Here is a 20007-nt window from a genome sequence, read left to right as displayed (position 1 = left end):
TTATCTTTTTTTATTAATTGTCTTCCATTAGTATGTTTATACTATAGTTATGGCTATAAAACATAATTATTTTATGTCCAGAATTTTTTTTATACATAAAAAAATATTAATTTTTATGTAATAACATAATGTCATGGATTTCTCAAACAAAACACCACTTTACAAACATATTTATGTCATCAACTTAGACATATATAAGCCTAGATAGAAAAAAATGTGCCCTAATAAATTTTAAAAAATTGGTGGCTTAGGGCAAATGCCCTTTCCACAACACCTTAAGCACGGCACTACCCCTATGAGCCAGTATAAAGACAGCTATTTTATTTTATTTCTGTTTCAGAAATTTTATTACCTTTTCATATAGTTTTTTTTAGGCATAATTTCACCTAAAATCCTTAAATAAGAGAACCAAAACTACTGGAAAGGAAACAAGTTTACACTTTGCACCATAATAGAAAAATAAACAAATTTGGGCTTTACATATAGCAGCAACACAAACCCGTTGCTTCTATAAGACTATAACAATCTGTTTGTGTTGTGGGTCTTGTGACATCAATAGTTCTTGTAATTCTCTTCTCTTTGAAGAAGGCACTCTTTCAATCCTACAACAATTTGTTGCATGTGTGGCCTGTCAGAGACGTTCTGCGAAACAGAGGCTAAAGCAAGCTCCACAACTTTCCATACAGAGTTTGCATCAATATCTTTTCCCATCTTCGGGTCTATTACATTGTTCACATCATTCGTAGACCTCAAGATCGATATCACCCAATCACTCACATGAACACGCTTCGTTTGTGAAGCACTGATCGCTGTTTTCCCCGTAATGATCTCTAACAGAACAACTCCAAAGCTGTAAATGTCACTCTTCTCGTTTAACCCGGTTGTCTCAAAGCATCTATACACATCGTTTAACAAACATCATACAGTTACTAAAACATTGATGTTTGGTAAAGTAAATATGACAGATATAAAGAGAGAAAACTAACAGCGGGTCGAGATATCCTGGAGTCCCAGCGACTAGAGTGGATACGTGAGAACGACTCTCGGTATGAAAACTCCGGGAGAGTCCAAAATCCGCAAGCTTTGCTCTGTTTTTATCGTTCAACAATATGTTGGAAGTTTTCACATCTCTGTGAACTATCGCAGGTTTGCATCCACAGTGAAGATACTCAAGCCCTTCATTGAGATCGTTTTCGTTAAAGATGAAAACTTCCGGACTAATTCATAACCTAAAAAAAACTAAAAATCAAAACTTTGGTCATACCTTGTGCTGCATCAAGTGCAATCTGAAGCCGTTGAGTCCAGCTCAATGTCTGGTCATACTTTCCCGCGAGATGATCTGCCATGTTCCCATTAGCCATGAACTCATAGATCAATCCCATTTGATCACCATCATGGAAATAACCGATCAGCGCAGTTAGGTGTACGTGGTGAACTCTCACAAGAACTTCAACCTATGTGAATAATATGTATAGGAAGTAGTTTTAATTTACATCTCTTTTTGGAATCAATAAATACCTAGAATTCTACTACATTACCTCGGAGCGAAACTCTTTGAATCCTTGAGCTGATGTTTCTGATAAAAGTTTAACAGCGACTTGAAGGTTGTTATAGTAGCCATGGTAGACTGTTCCAAAACCTCCTTTGCCGAGGACTCGACCGAAGTTATTTGTCATCTTTACAACGTCTGCAAAGGTAAACAATAATTTGTTCTCTGATTTCGCCATTAGATTGTTTCTTGCTCCGTTTTCTGCATTTTCTTCCACCGCAGAGTTTACTTTGCAAAATAAAAGTTTTAACAGTAGGTTTAGTTATGTGATAAACAGATAAACGTAAAAAAGATAGAAGTAGAGATAGATTTTTACTCTTTTTTCTCCGGTTCTTAATTCTCCAAAACAGACCAGACAATAACAAGAGAATGAACAATGCTGCAAATGATGCGACCAGCGGGATCACGAGTTTTTTGCTGTTGCTTTTTCCGCAAGAAATTTCTGTACAGAGGTCTGGATTCTCTCCAACATGTAGCGAGAACGATCCGCTCTTTGCTCTCTCTAATAGCTCGGACGGGACTGAACCGGTTAGCTTGTTCTTCCCTAGATTTCTGCAGATTTTATTAAGAGTTAAGAGTCCGTAGTTACCATTCTAATTTGTTATCGTTGTATTGATATGTCTATACTCTATAACTTACAAAACCCTCAAGAACTTTAGTTTTGACAGAAACTCTGGAATGTCTCCAGTTAAGCCGTTGTTTGATAAGTCCCTGATAATAGAGTTGCCTTGTTCAAGTTAAAAAACCTCTTTAACAATATACAAAAGTATAGGTATAGATAAACTCACAGCTCCTGAATCATTGTGAGGTTAGAGAAGGATGGAGATATGTGACCCGTTAACCCGATAGATGATAAGTTCCTGCCTCCAATAACCAAATTTTCTAGTCAATATACAATATCTACGGATTGATCAAGAAGAGATGAAAATTTAACTACACTTACAGTGATGTGATTCTGGGAGGAGTAAGACTAACATAACTTCAGTTAAGGCCCTCCCAAATGTAGTCGTTAGGCAAACATGGATCTCCTTGCCAGTTCTTCTTTACTTTGTAACTCGCCTTTAGATTTGTAACCGCGTCACCTATACGTTTCAAGTGAATTGATCAAACCAAGAAAAAAAAGATTGAACTTTGTATGCCATTTTACTATCACATACCATCCTCTTGGTTAGTGAGAGACTGGGAGAAACTGTTTGCAATAAAGATCTCTAGAGCGTTAACGATTGGCGGAAGAGTAGACTTGGGAGTTCTTACGAGAGAAAACCCAATCTCGGTTTGGCTCTCAGGGTTTAGAAAAACAGTGTTAGTTTGAAGATATTTGGGGCTGAAGCCAGAAGCAACTGTTACACCGTTAACGCTGATGTCGAACTCTCTGGTCTGGTTTGGTTTGAGACTAAGATCTTCAACCTCAGCGAAGTGCATGTAAACAAAGTACCTGACATTTGGATCACTGTTTTCCAAATTCATTGTGATGGGTCTTGTTGTGTTTGTTGGAGTCATCGCTGTACTCATCACCAAACTGGAAAGGTTGTAACTATTGTTGTTTGAGATCACTGGAAGTGAGGTATTGATCTCTCTACAATAGCCAAAGTTGCGAGGTATCCAGATTCTGTCGTACACGTCATCATCATATCTGATTCACACCACAAAAAAAAAAGTCTTCATATGTCAAAGTTTTAACACATTCAGAAACAGAGCAATTAACAAAGCATGAGACAGAGCAGAAAACAGAGTACGAAACAGAGCATTACCTGACAGGTGAATCCATGAGAGAGCCAAAGTCCCAGCGTCTAGAGAAGAACAAGGCACCGTTTGGAGATTCATACGTCGTGTTGTCGTTTCCGAGAAACCTGAGCTCTAAAGTCGAGATAAATGGAGTACCTTTGCCTTTATTTCCCAAACAAACAAATATTTTCTCAGATTGGCTCAAGTAAACGACTTCTTTGGATACAACGACCGATCCATTGCTGAGCAAGACAGTTTCCCAGATATTTCCACCAAGAAACAGATCAAACTCGGGTGAACCATTCTCTCCGTCGTAGTTACCGTACATGAAACTAGCCCTTATGAGGTACTTCTTGCCCTTCCCCTGATTTGGAATCAGTGTGTAGCAGTTTCTAGAACCTTCAGGAAAGCTCCTTAGGGTTTGAAGCTGTCTTTGAGCTGTTAAGGGAATCGATCTGGAGACTCCGGTTTCAACAAAGGATGAATCTGAGACGTAGTTTATACCCGTTGAGTCGTCTTTGTACGATGATCCACTTGGGATACCACAATCGATGCTTATGAAACCTATGATCATGCAACAAATAAAGATTAAAGGATTATACTTTCTTCACAAGAAAATAGTCATGAATAGTTTTAAAAAAAGAACCTGATTGGTCTTGTGCATAAACCGAAACGATGAGACCCAATCCAAACGTTGCTGAATAGACCAAATAGAGAAAACGAAACGTTTCCATTTTCGTCTGGTTTCTTGAAAAACAAGGGAATAAAAAGACAACTAAAATTGGGTTTGTGTTTTTTTTTTTTTTGATGTTGTTGAAGTTTGAAGAAGTTCATTTAAAGACGGAAAAAATAATTAGTGATTAATATTAGCTACTTGCTCTTGGTGACTATGCAAAGTCAAATGACCATCAAAAGTCAACGAGAGACCCGCCGTATTATATCAATTATCATCCTTACAAAAAGAAACTATAGTACTTTTAATCGTAAGAAGGTTGATTACTTGGAATTTGGAAACATATATTTTCACTAGATACCTCAACTTGAAAATATGTTTAGTCATTACGAGCATCACATGAATAAAATAACATGTATATCTTCTTTGTTTGTCTCTAAATAAAGTCGTTTACGACCAATAATATTATAGATTTGAATATCTAACTGTCACGGATCACGATTCGGCATGTTGTATTATAACAAACATGGTATAGACAATGTTCGTTCAAGACCTCTAATGTGCGCCGTATGTAATATACACTTTACACTGCACATAGACGTTTTCGTTTAACACTGCAGATATACGTTTCTTTTTGTGGCTATACTACACTAAAACCTTCTTATCTCAAAACAGAAGGACGTGAAGGTGAAGAGAACGGCCCGAGACTGTTCTTCGCCGTAATAATGTTCTCTACAAGCAATCGCCATGTAGATTCTTCTTTCCTGCTAAGTTTCTTCATTTTCACCTTGAAATTCCTACAAGTTGAAGAAAATAATTACAGTCTGTATCTGAAAACTGTAGTTGTCTGAAATGTGAAATGACACTAATTACAGTTTGTACCAGCAGAGAGGAACTTTGCAAGAATCTGAATCTCCACAGATACAAGAGTGAAGCTGAAGAAGCTGCCACATCCTTCTGCAATGAGGACATGAAGCCCTAGACTTGCATCCCAAGAAATGTCTGAGTGCACCTTCAAGCCCTTTACACGCCGGGAACTTACACACGGTTTGGCTTCCTTTAAGAGCCTTATCACGAGGTCCAATTGTCCCACAACCTTCACTACATATGTGGACAAGAGCTTCCATGGCTTCATAAAGCTGCAGATACACTTTTCTGTCCTCAAGTTTTCTCCTTCTCTCTTGTTTCCGAGTGTCTGCTTCAATGACTGCCTCAACGAGCTCTTGTTCAAGTAGAGGATTAGCTCGTTTCATCACTTTCCATCCCTCTGTTGATGATACAGATTTGAAGTCTTTAATGACCATTGAGAAACATACACAGCAAATCCTAGTCGCATCGCAGTTCCGGGCCAATTGAAACACATCGATCACATTCTCTTTGTTAATCCATCCTTTATCGAGAACCTCTTTACAAACTCTTTTAAGAGATGGTATTGAGTAGCAGTGCGACAGAACCAATAAGTGGAGCACAAACTTATTCATTTCTTCCTCCTCGTAGCTGCAGGTTTTAATATTGAGCATGCTTCAAAGGAGAAACTAGCATTATAAACGAAATTTCGATTTGAACACATAGAACATACCAGGAAGAATATAGAAACCGAATGAACATGTAAACTGCTTCATAAGGCACTCCGAAGATTTTGAGGTATGTTTTCCCATTTTTATCCCTTGATTTGTTCAGAAGTTTCGCCATAACGGGTGAGGCTGCAGCCTGGAGAGGACAAAACCTTTTAATATATCATCAGTAAGCCCGAAAAATGAGGCCAATGACCCCATTGAGTTATCATATTCCCATGAGCTAAAACAGAGTAATATCTTAACAAAGAACTCACCAAGACACTTGAATGAGCTGGAAACCGAGATTTGTTATCGATTTCAACATATGTATCTGCACCAAATCCTTCCTTGAAAAGCTTATCCCAAGTTTCTACGGCTTCTTTGGGCACAAGAAGGTGTGATAAGCTCGAAGGTGTCCTTGTGGAAGCTTGAAAACGGTGAGGAAGAGGAGGAGGTTTTGGAATGTTCTTGGTACTAGACATCGTTGGTGGTGAAGTAGGTTGAAGCAGAGTGAAGACATCATCACGAGGAGCATAGAAAGACTCTTCTCCTTGTACTCCTATAGCAAACACTCGCGTAAATGTACCATCTGAACAAGCCATCAGACCACCAAACCCGCGAAATCACAATAGGTTACCGGTTCTCCAATCTGTTGAGATCAAATGCAAAAAGCAACCATGAGTTATGTATCAGAGTGAAGAGTCAATCTCAGATTTCTCTTCAAATTTCCCTCTAACCAAGACTGAAGTTCCCTACTTAAGAAAATCATCGAACACAAAGAAAGCAACAGCTTTGGATTCAAAAACATCAAACATGGACCTGAACAGGAATGAACTAAAAGCCCGATTTTGATTCCAAGACTCTGTCTTTGTATTCCAGTAAGCTTCATTAGACATGAACCCTCAGTGAGAAATACAGAGGCAGATACAGAGATTATAAAGACCAAGAGGGTAAAAGTAGTACGAAGAACAAAAACATCCAGGTTACCCACTAAAACAGATCAAAACATGAATGAAACGGAAGATTCACACTTTCACAGTTACTGAGAGAAATAAACCAAAACCAGAAACTGGAACGACGCGAAAACGAAGAGAAACAGAATCATTAAGCAAGAAGAGAAAAAAAAAAAAGGAAGAGCCTAGATCATTGTTGTTTAACAATTATTGCTTGAGAATCATTCTTACCCAGAAACTCAGAATTCTGAGATTTTACCCAATTCTCGGAAGAACCATCTCTTAGATACAGTATCTGGTTAGTTTAATAGTTTAGGTTCACAAATTACAACCATTGATTTTGGAATCACGAACTCAACGCTAAAAGGCAACAAAAGAAACAAAAATTAAAATAGAAGCGAAGCGAAGCGAAGCGAAGCGAAGCGAAGCGAAGCGAAAGAACCAACCTTTGGTGCCAAGTGGGTTGGTTTCGTAGTAAATCACAATACAGAGAGGAAATCCAAAGGTCACGAGAAAAGTAGTAGCAAATTTGCATACTACTCAAAACGTCAACACTAAAACGTCGCCGTTTATAAGTTATTTGAGGGAGAAGGGCAGACGGTCTATTTCCCACATGGGAACTATCGTATCGAACCAGATAGAGTCCGTTCTTTACCCTCGGTCTATTTTTCCCCGAAATAAAAGTTCGAAACCAATTTCCCCCCGAGTCGAAAGTTCGAAAGCTATATCTCCACGATTCTGGATTATAGCGGTATAATGTCTAAACCAGAGACCAAACCATATATGTCCCAAAAATAAATCAATTGTTGAACCAAATTCCTCCTCCTACCCGACCCCTTTATCATTGATTGATTCTGTCCCAAAAACAAACCATATATGTTTGCAAAACTAATTGGTACAGTATATTTCTTTGTTTGATTGATTGATTCTGTCGTACGGTATTTGGTAAATATCAAATCGATGCGAAAGGGTTTTGTTTGTTGAGGATTTGTTGCTTGCAATTGCAAAGGTAATGTGTAAAGATTATCTTCAAGAAAGGAAAGAACTTGTGGAAGCTCTGCATAAGGGAAGAAGATTCTCCAACCTTGCAAAGATAACACAGGTCTGAGGTCTCTCTCTCTCTTTCTATCTGAGTTCATAAAGATATAAACTCAAGGAGATGATCATTTTTTGAATTCTTCTAATACGTGAAGATTGAAATATGCAGCCGACGTTGATAATATGGGGAGTGGAAGATCAAGTTTTTCCAGTGGAATTAGCTCATAGATTGCAAAGGTTTTAACCTTTTTTTTTTTTTTTTTTNATTGCAAAGGTAATGTGTAAAGATTATCTTCAAGAAAGGAAAGAACTTGTGGAAGCTCTGCATAAGGAAAGAAGATTCTCCAACCTTGCAAAGATAACACAGGTCTGAGGTCTCTCTCTCTCTCTTTCTATCTGAGTTCATAAAGATATAAACTCAAGGAGATGATCATTTTTTGAATTCTTCTAATACGTGAAGATTGAAATATGCAGCCGATGTTGATAATATGGGGAGTGGAAGATCAAGTTTTTCCGGTGGAATTAGCTCATAGATTGCAAAGGTTTTAACCTTTTTTTTTTCTTGGTTTCCGATTCATATCATTTTTCTCAATTAGTATAACAGATAATTAAATGTGAGTTGCTTTTGTTTAAAGATATTTAGGGGAAGACAGAGCACAACTGGTGTTACTAAAAAAGACAGGACATGCGATAAATGAAGAGAAACCAAAAGAGATGTCCAAACACATGAAATCTTTTCTTTGCACTGACGCTCTACCTATGATGATGATTCCTTCTCCAGATGACAGTGGTAATAAGAGAGAGTCATGTTAGCTAACCTGATATCCCCAGATCATCATCAGATCAACAAGTGATGTGTATACCCTTGATCTAGGGTTCTTCGCAAATTTGGGGATTTTTAGTTTTAGGGATTTTTGGATAGTGAATCGAAGTTTAACGGGTCAAAATCGGGTTTATTTTGGTTTAATTTGGGTTTAGTTTTCTTCTAATCGGTTAAGTAAATAGTAAACCGATATATGGGTTAATTGATGAAATAGAATTAAACTGTGGAGATATAGCTTTCGAACTTTCGACTCGGGGGGAAATTGGTTTCAAACTTTTATTTCGGAGAAAAATAGACTGATGGTAAAGAACGGGCTCTATCTGGTTCGATATGATAGTTCCCATGGGGAAATAGACCGTCTGCCCGAGGGAGAATATAAGATGGAAAGACATTATTATATATGGCTGATCTTGAATTGCACTAAAGAACTAAAGTTAGTGAATCCTTGTCACCATATCTTATATTATGTTTCTCTGCCGGTTGATTTATATTATATATCTTACCGAATAGCCGGTGAAAAAAATAACACCGACCATATAATATGATACAAATAACTGAATAAGGGTTGAGTCATCAAAAAAAAAAGAAGAGGATCGAGTCATCCTTTATGAATTTGGTGATATATAATAGCTCCAAGAACTTGAAGACTGATAGAATGAACAAATAATTAACCAGTTGAGTCATTAAAAAAGTGTTCAGTTTCATATAATATAAAATAGATTTATGATATTAGACCGTAAGTTTAGTTAGTTATTAACTTATTATTGCAGTGGACTATATTTGCAGCAATGAGTTAAGTACTTAAGTTACAAGAATCTGAATAAACAAGTTTCAAAGAAAATTTGGCTGATTTCAGTAAACATATTTTCTACAAAAAGTTCACTGCTTTCATAAAGTATAAATTTCAAAAATATTTTCCTGTTTTAACTACATGATTTATTATTTAAACCAATTTTATCACGGGTTTCCCAGTGGAAATAAACGTAAAAGTGAAAAACATAACTGGAACAGCTAAATTGATTTTTATTTCTTACAATGTGCTCAGGAGAATTGCGAAGGACCAATACAAGAATACCACGTGGACAGATTAGGTTTCCAAGTGGGACGGCGTTGAAACGATAACAACGTGAAAGTCTTTTCATTATGTTTGTTTGCGTTTTCTCTCATTGAATTCTTTTCTTTCTTTTTATTCATACTGTCATTTTGAAGTTTATTAATGTTAAATGGTAAATCTATTGAGTATTGACGTTTAAAAAACAATAACAAAAACATACAAGCAGCTATCGGTTAAATCTTCATACCAAAAAAAACCTATCGGTTAAGCTATTAAACCCTAATAAAAATTATTGAAGCAGTTATATTAAGCTTTAACTATCAATGATTTACAATTTGGATCCGGATTGCATAAGCAGTGACATCAACAGTAATACACAGGTGAAAGATGCTGCAGTGTCCTCTACCCCAGCTCTCTCCTGGAAGATGACAAAAAGAATCTAATCTAATATGTATGTACATATGTTCTGTTTTTTTCTTGATAAACACGTACTGACGCACATATATGTTGCGAGATATATAATAATTTATGTCACATGCTAACAATAAACTAATAAACCAAAACAATTATGATAACATGGATTGGTGGGTTGCATTATCATCGACCTCGGTCTCTGGTCCACACATCTTGGTCGCCACGGAACCTCGACCCTTTTGGATTGTAGTCCTACCCCATGAAAGACGTATTAAAATCAAAGTCGTCCTCTAATCCGATAATATATATCTACACACATCTACAACAGCCGTACACCAAAGACTAGAGTCAGTAAGAACAAAACTAAAGAGAAAATGAGAGAGGGGTCTCATGTTATCGTTCTGCCTTTCCCAGGCCAAGGACACATAACTCCAATGTCCCAGTTCTGCAAACGATTAGCTTCAAAAGGTCTTCAGCTCACTCTTGTCCTTGTCTCCGACAAGCCCACGCCTCCATACAAAACAGAGCACGACTCAATCACTGTCTTCCCCATCCCCAATGGCTTCCAAGAGGGCGAAGAGCCTTTAGAAGACCTCGATGATTACATGGAAAGAGTAGAAACCAGCATCAAAAACAGCTTACCGAAGTTGATAGAAGACATGAAACTGTCTAGAAATCACCCTAGGGCTCTGGTGTACGACTCCACCATGCCATGGCTTCTTGATGTAGCCCATAATCATGGTTTGAGGGGTGCCGTCTTTTTCACGCAACCTTGGCTTGTAACAGCTATTTACTACCATGTTTTCAATGGTTCATTCTCTGTACCGCCAACAAAGTATGGTCACTCTACGTTAGCATCTTTCCCGTCGTTCCCGATGCTGAGTGCGAATGATTTGCCGTCTTTCCTCTGCGAATCGTCCTCTTACCCTAATATACTAAGGATTGTGGTCGATCAGCTCTCCAACATTGATCGAGTCGACATTTTGTTGTGCAACACTTTCGATAAATTGGAAGAAAAGGTACACAGAATATATCCATTTATATAGAAGGAACATGTTTATACGTATTTTGAGGAAATTATATATCCTAAATTATAGTTTTTTAAACTACTATAGATCATGTATATCGCTTATTTTTACTATGTGGGTATGGTTAAGTTGATATCGCTTAGTTATTCATGTGATTATGTATCATAATTTATGGTTAATTTGATCTTGATTTGTATTTTTGTTGCTCGTAGGTATTGAAATGGGTCCAAAGCTTGTGGCCAGTCTTGAATATTGGACCAATGGTTCCATCGATGTTTTTAGACAAACGACTGTCTGAAGACAAAAGTTACGGATTTAGCCTCTTCAATGCAAAAGTCACTGAATGCATCGACTGGCTAAACTCAAAGCAGCCTAACTCTGTTGTCTATGTATCATTCGGAAGCTTGGTGATTCTAAAAGAAGATCAAATGATGGAACTCGCTGCGGGTCTAAAACAGACCGGACGTTTCTTCTTGTGGGTTGTGAGAGAGACAGAAACGGACAAAATCCCAAGTAACTTTGAAGAGGAAACAGGTGAGAAAGGACTGATTGTGAGCTGGAGCCCTCAGCTTGAAGTACTTGCACATAAATCGATCGGTTGTTTCTTGACACACTGTGGATGGAACTCGATGTCAGAGGGATTGAGTTTGGGAGTCCCAATGATTGGTATGCCACATTGGACAGATCAGCCCACAAATGCAAAGTTCATGGAGGATGTGTGGAAGGTTGGGGTTAGGGTAAAAGCAGAAGGTGATGGGTTAGTGAGAAGAGAAGAGATTGTGAGACGTGTGGGTGAAGTAATGGAAGGGGAGAAAGGGAAAGAGATTAGAAAGAATGCTGAGAAATGGAAAGTGTTAGCTCAAGAGGCTGTATCTGAAGGAGGTAGCTCTGATAAGAGCATCGATGAGTTTGTTTCAATGTTTTGATATGAAAGATTGAAACTAAGTAAGTTACAAGTCCCTAGTCCAAGTTCCAGATGCCAAGGGGGACTTTTCTACTGCAAAATGCATACCAATTGTACAAGAAAGAAGAAAAGCAGGCATACTCACATGAGCCGTCTCCAATTTTGACGAAGCTCCTCTGTTTCGAGTATCTCTCTCTCTCTCTCTCTCTCTCTCTCTCTCTATCTAACGGAGTTGAGGAAAAGAGTTTCAGTTTATTAATTTCAGTTTAACGGAGTTGAGGAAAAGAGTTTCAGTTTTCCGAAGTACATTATTAATAAGAGATTTGTGATTTCCTTTTTCTATTTAAATGATAAATTAAAGGATTTTCCTTTTGTGCGTCCAAATATGTAAAATGCAAAAAGAATTAAAACAAATTTTCTTTTTCTTAAAAAGCCTAACGGTCATAAACTTTCCTTATAAATTAGTCTCTCTCTTCTAATAAGTGTGTTCCTTAAGAAGCAACGTTCTCTTCTTCCAAGGGCATTAAGTTAACCTAGAGTGCTCTTTCTTCTTCTTCGTCTTTACAAAAACCTGAGTTTCTTCTGGAGAAATTTATAGCGAAACCATCGTCATGTATGGGAATTATTCGTTGGGGTTTGTATCTGTTCGGCTTGTTTGATCGATTTGAGTCGATAATTACAGTTACAGAGTGGGGCAAGGATTGATGTTGAAAGGTGAAATCTGAGATTCGGCATGGGAAACGAAGGGATCAGAAGGGTTACGGCGATGAAGTGTTGATACCGTGATATGAGAGAACAAGATCGACGGATATTGAGAACGAGATAGAGGAAACTTTTTCGTCGGAGGTTTGAGATGTCGTCAATCGTCATATCACTGATTTTGGATGGGGGATCGAATTGAAGAGATCATGATTACGTACGGTGATGACAGTACACAATAACCTCTCGGGTTCTCTGCTTTGAATCCATCCACAGAGTCATCAATCATCATCATGCCAAGATTCAACTAGGTTCGTTTCCTTCGTATCTCTCTCTCATCTGTTTTGGATTTTGAATTCTCCGAGAAAGCTAAAAAAAAATATTTTGTTTCTTCGTATAGGTTAATCTGCGGCTGTTTACAGGCACGACGACGAACATTTGATTCCGCCTTGGGATTTCGATGAGGTAATTTGGTATATATTCTTTTTGAACTATTAAAGGGTTAACACTAGGAAATTTAATCCAGTTGATTTTTCTGTTTTATCTATAGGATTATTAACTAATTACGCTTACTTTACTTGCAAGTCTTGACACTTTTGCAGGATCTCAGAAGCCGTTGTTGGAGCGTTGTATTCACGCTACAGGTCTCTTGTTTTACCATGCACATACCATTTGTGTATTTAATTTGTTATCAATTTTTCTTCATTAAATGCCCTTTGGTTTTGGATAATGATTCTCAGGAATATTCTGCTCCTGTGCTCGCAATTACTATTGATGTTCTCTTGGTGTTTCTCCAAACTCCAAAGGGACTTCGATCAGATAAGGAAGGAGTCTCGCGCGTTTCATCATCCTACTTGGTTTTTAGGTGACTATCCTTCCCTTGCTCAATAAAGGTTTAAAAATATTTCATCCTTCCCTTGCTCAATAAAAGTTTTAAAATATTTCACCATTTTTAATACGGATTTCAAATAAAGTTTTTTGTTTTGTTTTCAAATCCATGTGAAAGTTAACCGGACATTTGATTATTAAATTGATGATTAGATAAATTCCAAATGTTCAATTTGTTTTTGCATTGTGACTGTAGATTAAGTATCAAGATTTTTTTTTAGTTTTAAATTATGCTTTAAAATAAATTACAATTTTTATTTTTTTTATACGGATTTAAAAAAAATAGTTTGTTTTTCTTTTCTTCTCAAATACTAAATTTACAAAGCTAACGGACTCTGGATCCAGTCATTTGATTGATGGTTAGATAAATTCCAAATGTTCAGTTTGTTTTTACATCTTGGTATAGATTTAGTATTAAGGTTTTATTTTGTTTTAAAGCAAAACTGAAAATTTTGACTTTTTATTTATTTTTAACCAATTTTTTTTCTTCAATACTAAAATTATAAAATTACATAAATATAGCCGGATTTTACATATACAAATTTTTTTAAATACTGATCAACATAAAATGGATCACGGATATTATAAAAACTTGGGATATCCGATCCATGCTTCACCAATTTTAGGCAGCTGCCAAAGAAGTTTTGCATGATTTGAAAATTCTTCTTTAAAGCCTTTCTGCTTGAATGTGACAACCTTAAGTCCAGTCAAAGGTCATTTTATCAACGACCTCTTGTTCCACAAATCTTGGTCGCCACGAAATCTTTTTGACCTTTTTTTGGAATGTACACAGGAAATTTCCTCAACAGAGAGAGACGTAGTAAAATCAAAGTCGTCCTCTAATCCAATCATATATACACGCACACAGAGACACACCCACACATCAAACTAGAGTAGGTAAGAATTAAAGACACAAAAATAAACAAAAAAATGAGAGAAGGATCTCATGTTATCGTCTTGCCTTTCCCAGCACAAGGCCACATAGCTCCAATGTCACAGTTCTGCAAACGCTTAGCCTCAAAAGGTCTTAAGATCACTCTTATCATCGTCTCCGACAAACCCTCTCCGCCATACAAAACAGAGCACGACTCAATCACTGTCGTCCCCATCTCCAATGGTTTCCAAGAAGGCGAGGAACGATCACAAGACCTCGATGATTACATGGAAAGAGTACAAACCAGCATCAAAATCCGCTTACCGGAGTTGATTGAAGATATGAAACTGTCGGGAAATCCTCCTAGAGCCCTTGTGTACGACTCCACCATGCCATGGCTTCTTGATGTAGCTCATAGTTATGGTTTGAGGGGTGCCGTCTTTTTCACGCAGCCTTGGCTTGTCTCAACTATTTACTATCACGTAACTAAGGGCTCGTTCTCTGTACCGTCTACAAAGTATGGTCACTCTGCGTAAGCATCATTCCCTTCGTTCCCGATGCTGAATATGAATGATTTGCCGTCTTTCCTCTGCGAATCGTCCTCTTACCCGAATATACTAAGGGTTGTGATCGATCAGCTCTCAAATATTGATCGAGTTGATATAGTTTTGTGCAACACTTTCGATAAATTGGAAGAAAAGGTACCAAATATATATCCATTTATGTTTTTTTTTTCTTAAAGAAATGTTGTGATACTAATTGGCATCATTTTGTTCTAACCTTATATACATACATATGTGATTATATATAGTTAATATATTTTCTTTCTCTTTGCTTTCAGTTGTTGAAATGGGTCCAAAGCTTGTGGCCAGTTTTAAACATAGGACCAACAGTTCCATCAATGTACTTAGACAAGCGACTGTCTGAAGACAAAACCTACGGATTCAGCCTCTTCGATGCAAATGTAGCTGAATGCGTCGAGTGGCTAAACTCGAAGCAGCCTAGTTCAGTTGTTTATGTATCACTTGGAAGCTTGGTGGTTTTAAAAGAAGATCAAATGATGGAACTCGCGGAGGGTCTGAAACAGAGTGGACGTTTCTTTTTGTGGGTTGTGAGAGACACAGAGAAAAACAAACTTCCAAGAAACTATGTCGAAGAAACCGGTGAGAAAGGACTGATTGTAAGCTGGAGTCCTCAGCTTGACGTTCTTACACATGAATCGGTCGGTTGTTTCTTGACACATTGCGGATGGAACTCGTTGTTAGAGAGATTGAGTTTTGGAGTTCCAATGATTGGTATGCCACATTGGGCAGATCAACCCACAAATGCTAAGTTCATGGAGGATGTGTGGAAAGTTGGAGTTAGGGTTAAAGCAGACATTGATGGGTTCGTAAGAAGAGAAGAGATTGTGAGACGTGTAGGAGAAGTTATGGAGGGAGAGATAGGGAAAGAGATTAGAAAGAATGCTGATAAATGGAAAGTTCTGGCTAGAGAGGCTATTTCTGAAGGAGGTAGCTCTGATAAGAGCATCAATGAGTTTGTTTCTATGTTTTGTTGAATTATTGAAATTAAGTAATTTTTTCTATTGCAAACCCACAAAATTTGTTTTAATTTGTGTATCTGATGATCCTTGAAAAATTGAGTATGTAAGAATGCGATTTGTATGATTTCAAAGTTTTCATCTAGAGCTTCAAAGTAGAAGAGAATTTGTGTACCAGTAGATGGGTAAGGCACCGCGTCCGTAGTATTCAGCTCCAGGTCTGCAAGGGTACTTGAATTTCCAGGGCTGCAAGGCTGCATTGGGCTCATTTCCCTGTTATAGCACAGACCCCAATGTTTTAGGGATCTAGAGAACCAATGAGGAGTTATTATTCATACAGAAGAACCACACGCGAATCCAATTAAAGTCCGAAAGTACAGATATCCTTGTATGGCACAGACAATAATATATATGTTGTCTCTTGCCTTCTGTTTTCCAGCAAATATTCGGGATATTCTGATAGATGTGCAGCAGTATGTGTTACCTGACTCTTTTCACGTTGCTGAGAAAGAACAGCATAACAATCTGTCAGTTCTGTGATAACATCAACCGGCCTTGCATCAGGCCCCTGTTCAGCATCATCTATAGCCTTATTTGCAACAGGAATACAAACTTGTTACAAGAGATATGACGACATAGCCAACTTGCTTTTGAGTAGCAAATGAGGAAGCATACCTCTTATGCCATGAGATACATCTCTACAATTGTAGTGATCCGTCTCTTTCTATTTTAAGCCTAGCAATCACGATGAAAACAGTGCTCTGTGAGAAATAATTATTTTGACGTGAACAATGTCAACAATTCAAGGGTATGTGGTTCACGATTAACAGGGCATTTCCCATAATCCTACAAAGTATCAGAAGCAATCAATAAAAAAAATTTGAACTTTTACTGTTTTACACTTATTAAGAAAATATCTGAAGCAAATACAGAGGTACTAGAGGATGAACAGCTAAAAACCCTAAATAGGAGTCGAACGAACGGAGAAAAGCAAAGAGCTCACTTACCGATATATGCGAAACCAAAGGCTCCTCCGGAACTTTGCCGGAAACTGTACCGAATAAAAAGACCCACAGTGTTACCAACAGAGACCAAGCAAGTAAAACCCTAAATCGGCAAACAGAGAAGAAAGAGTGGCTTACTTGCACAATTCATGTTCTAACGACCAAGAAGAAGTAATCAGTGAAACCCTTGAGAGTCTGGACTAGGGTTTAACTACTCTGGTCGGGCCCCACTAAACAAAATCGCTGATGCCCCGGAGGAGGAGGATGAAGACGGAGGGAGAGAGAGACAAAATTGCTATTAAAATTTGGGCCTTTTACATTTAAAATGCGATATGGGTAATTTTGGCTTGTTATGGAGCCCATTTGGAGTACACGGTCTATTGACTCTCTCTCTCTCTTTATTATTTCAAAACCCATATAGTAGTAGTGTCTCTAATTGGAAGTTAGAAAGACTTTGGTGCGAAATCGGAAAGATGAACTCTGTGTCTGTGGTCTTTGGTCCGACCAAGATCCGGTGGAAGCTCGATGCTCCTGTCGTTTCTCCGCCTTCATTCATAGACGACCAATAATACTGCAAGGCAAAACCAAACGGTGTAGTTGTGTCTTAATTATAAAGGTCTGATGCTCTAAGTGGCTAGATGATGATGATGCACTCACAGGAACCGAGAAGCTACAGTACTATGGGGTGGGTTGCTAGTTTTAAAGACTTTGGTCTGGTTTCCAATGCTTTAACACACATACACTAGGGTCCCACTACTCTGCTAAATGTTTCAAATGCTGCAGGTGAAGAAATCGGATTTGAAATTGGATGCTCCACTCTGATGGTGGTGAAAAAGAGCGTAGAGAATTGAGTATTTTGTTTGCAATCAAAGTCCTTTTGTAATATAGAAAGAGCAAGTACCTAAGATCATCCACTAGTTTACACGTACCTACCGAAATCAACGGCTAGGGAAATCAAGTGACAACAGATAATCGTCATCTATGCGCTTTAGTAATGACATGTGATGATCATGTCTAAGCTTACACACTTTCAGATTGAGAAGCAAGAGAGAAAGAATCTCTTTACGAGGAAGTCTATGAACCCAAACGAAGAAAATCTAGCAGCAGCCGCGTATTTGATCTTCTCCAAAGTCAGTTCCACATTCTTGACCCGTTCCTCGAGTTGGACAACTGCTTTCTTCCTCTCCAAGGAAAGGTCCTCGAGCTTTGACTCCAAGAAGTCGAGCTTGAAGCCTGCCTTCGTCAGCTCGGTCAATTGGGATTGAGCATTGGTTAGTTCAGCCAGAGACAAGCTCTGTGGAGACTTGCTCAGTGTCTCGATGAGGGAGAACAAGAGAGTGTAGTATACTGCCCTCAGCTCCGGGTACTTTGGAGCGAAATCTAAACAAAATCCTTGGTGCTGCTTCATAAGCCGGATCGCTGATTGACCCTGACAAAAGATTGGATTAGGTTTCACCAGATTCAGAAAGAAGAGCTATCTAGTAGGAGGCTCCAAAACTTACTTGAGAAGCAAGGACCCGGACACCTTGGAATTCTGATAGATCATTCTCAGTTGACTGACCTTGATGAACAACTTCGTCTACTTCAACGAAGACTTGAATGGTTAGTATGTTGTTCTCGAGGTCTTGAAGCTCGGTAAGAGGCAACAGACCCTCGATACCCCATTCTGTGGCCTCAGCGCAGAACAAACGGGATCTCCCGTTGTCTGTTCATAATATATATCAAATTTGTGACTTTTTCTTGTTCATCAATCAATGGGATCAGATAAATGTAAAAGTACAAAACAAAAAAAAAGTTCATTACAATATGATCTGCGGAGCTCTTTGCCGTAATGATTCAAAATAACAAAGAAAAATTTAACTCTCCTTTTCCATCCAAGTCTCGATGATTTAATAGGATTAGGTAGCTCAGAATCAGAGACAAGTCATTATCATAACCATTAACCATCCCTCGTATCAACAAATTTTTTTTGGTTTTGATGTTTTGTCAAAGATTGATTATGTGTTTGAACCGGCCTAAGTTTGTTGTTTCTATTTGTTTTGGGTTTAATACTTGATGGATCAAAATTTTAAAGCCCAACTCTTCAATATGTTCATTACAAAAATTGTTGTAGCTGGCCTATGAATTTGATTAGGTTTTATATCTTAAAAAAAAAAGTTTTGCTTTGATGTTTTGTTAAGATCTGATTATGTGTTTGAGGCGGCTTAAGTTTGCTGCTTTTATTTGTTTTGGGTTTAATACTTGATGGATCAAAAATTTTAAAGTCCAACTCTTCAATATGTTCATTACAAAAATTGTTTTGAGCTTATGAATCTGATTAGGTTTTATATCTTCAAAACTCAACGTATTGTTCATGTTTGGGTTTCTTAAAAAAAAAGTTTTGCTTTGATGTTTTGTTAAGATCTGATTATGTGTTTGAGGCGGCTTAAGTTTGCTGCTTCTATTTGTTTTGGTTTTAATACTTGATGGATCAAAATTTTAAAATCCAACTCTTCGTATGTCCATTACAAGAAGAGAGATATGTTGGTACAAGTGATACTAGGTAGGAGAGCTAGGTTGGGTTGGTAAGATGACACTGTTGGAAGAAAAATTTAATTGAAACCACGCATCAACAATATCCACATATCAAATTTTTTATTTTTTTTAATATGTATGATAATTTTTTTTGTGTAGCCATCAAATAGATCTAAAACCTTCAATTTTATGTATATAAAACATAAATAATTGTATATGATCACATCTTGTACAAGATTATAGAATAAAATATTTTGAATAAATATTTTGAAACTGATGCAAAGTCCTAAGTGATAATTTAGGGTTGAAAAATATATAAAGTTTAGAGTTTGATTGTTTTTTTGTTTGGTCGGTTCAGGTAAATTTAGGTGTTATACATTATATTAACTTTTTGAAGTCATCATTGTAATAAATATTCAAATACTAGTGTTGAACCCAAGTTGTTCAATATGGGCCTGACTGGGCTTTAAGTGGTGTAGTTTCAAAACGCACCGTATTGTTCATCAAAATGACCGTTTCCCAAAGTCGATCATCGTCTTCGATGGCACGCTGTGCCCTTTCCAAGTTTCACTGAAAGAGAGAGAGAGAGAAAGAACAAAGTTCGTATTTTTTTCTTCTGGGTGGGAGTGTTCTGATATATCTCGTTGCAATTCGTATCATTAACGCTCGTTAATACCCAATCACTCGCTTTGGGCGGGTCAAGTTCCGGCGCAGAGATTTTAGGGTTTTTTTTTTTTTTTTTTTATCTCGAATCGAGCGAATGATTGGTTC

The 20007-nt window shown here is 37.6% G+C and overlaps 3 protein-coding genes and 2 pseudogenes across 6 annotated transcripts; 3 read left to right on the top strand and 2 right to left on the bottom strand.

Annotated features, from left to right (window-relative positions):
- On the bottom strand, positions 435 to 4049 carry LOC104763564 (annotated as a pseudogene).
- LOC104763544 (BTB/POZ and TAZ domain-containing protein 3-like) lies at positions 4434 to 7016 on the bottom strand. Of its 4 annotated transcripts, none has more exons than XM_019243302.1 (6): positions 6903 to 6986; positions 6323 to 6386; positions 5779 to 6152; positions 5527 to 5657; positions 4830 to 5444; positions 4434 to 4744 (listed from the first exon to the last, which is right to left on the bottom strand). In XM_019243302.1, exons 3-6 carry the CDS (start codon positions 6103 to 6105, stop codon positions 4609 to 4611), a joined length of 1209 nt encoding a protein of 402 aa, XP_019098847.1. In that variant the 5' UTR covers positions 6106 to 6152; positions 6323 to 6386; positions 6903 to 6986; the 3' UTR covers positions 4434 to 4608. The 4 variants fall into 4 exon arrangements, with proteins under 4 accessions (XP_019098847.1, XP_010485216.1, XP_010485210.1 ...); XM_010486914.1 differs by lacking the exon at positions 6903 to 6986 and adding an exon at positions 6688 to 6868; XM_010486908.1 differs by lacking the exon at positions 6323 to 6386 and having other exon boundaries at positions 6903 to 7016.
- On the top strand, positions 7302 to 8641 carry LOC104763537 (uncharacterized hydrolase YugF-like). The gene is made up of 3 exons (XM_010486895.2): positions 7302 to 7558; positions 7664 to 7731; positions 8130 to 8641. The coding sequence occupies exons 1-3, from the start codon at positions 7469 to 7471 to the stop codon at positions 8305 to 8307; spliced, it is 336 nt and encodes a 111-aa protein (XP_010485197.1). The 5' UTR covers positions 7302 to 7468; the 3' UTR covers positions 8308 to 8641.
- On the top strand, positions 10100 to 12094 carry LOC104763530 (UDP-glycosyltransferase 74E2-like). Its single transcript, XM_010486890.2, has 2 exons — positions 10100 to 10804; positions 11026 to 12094. The coding sequence occupies exons 1-2, from the start codon at positions 10160 to 10162 to the stop codon at positions 11737 to 11739; spliced, it is 1359 nt and encodes a 452-aa protein (XP_010485192.1). The 5' UTR covers positions 10100 to 10159; the 3' UTR covers positions 11740 to 12094.
- On the top strand, positions 12993 to 15859 carry LOC104763521 (annotated as a pseudogene).

The sequence above is a fragment of the Camelina sativa genome, chromosome 3, assembly GCF_000633955.1.
Source record: "Camelina sativa cultivar DH55 chromosome 3, Cs, whole genome shotgun sequence".
Lineage (NCBI taxonomy): Eukaryota > Viridiplantae > Streptophyta > Magnoliopsida > Brassicales > Brassicaceae > Camelina > Camelina sativa.
This window is presented reverse-complemented; position numbering and strand designations above follow the sequence as displayed.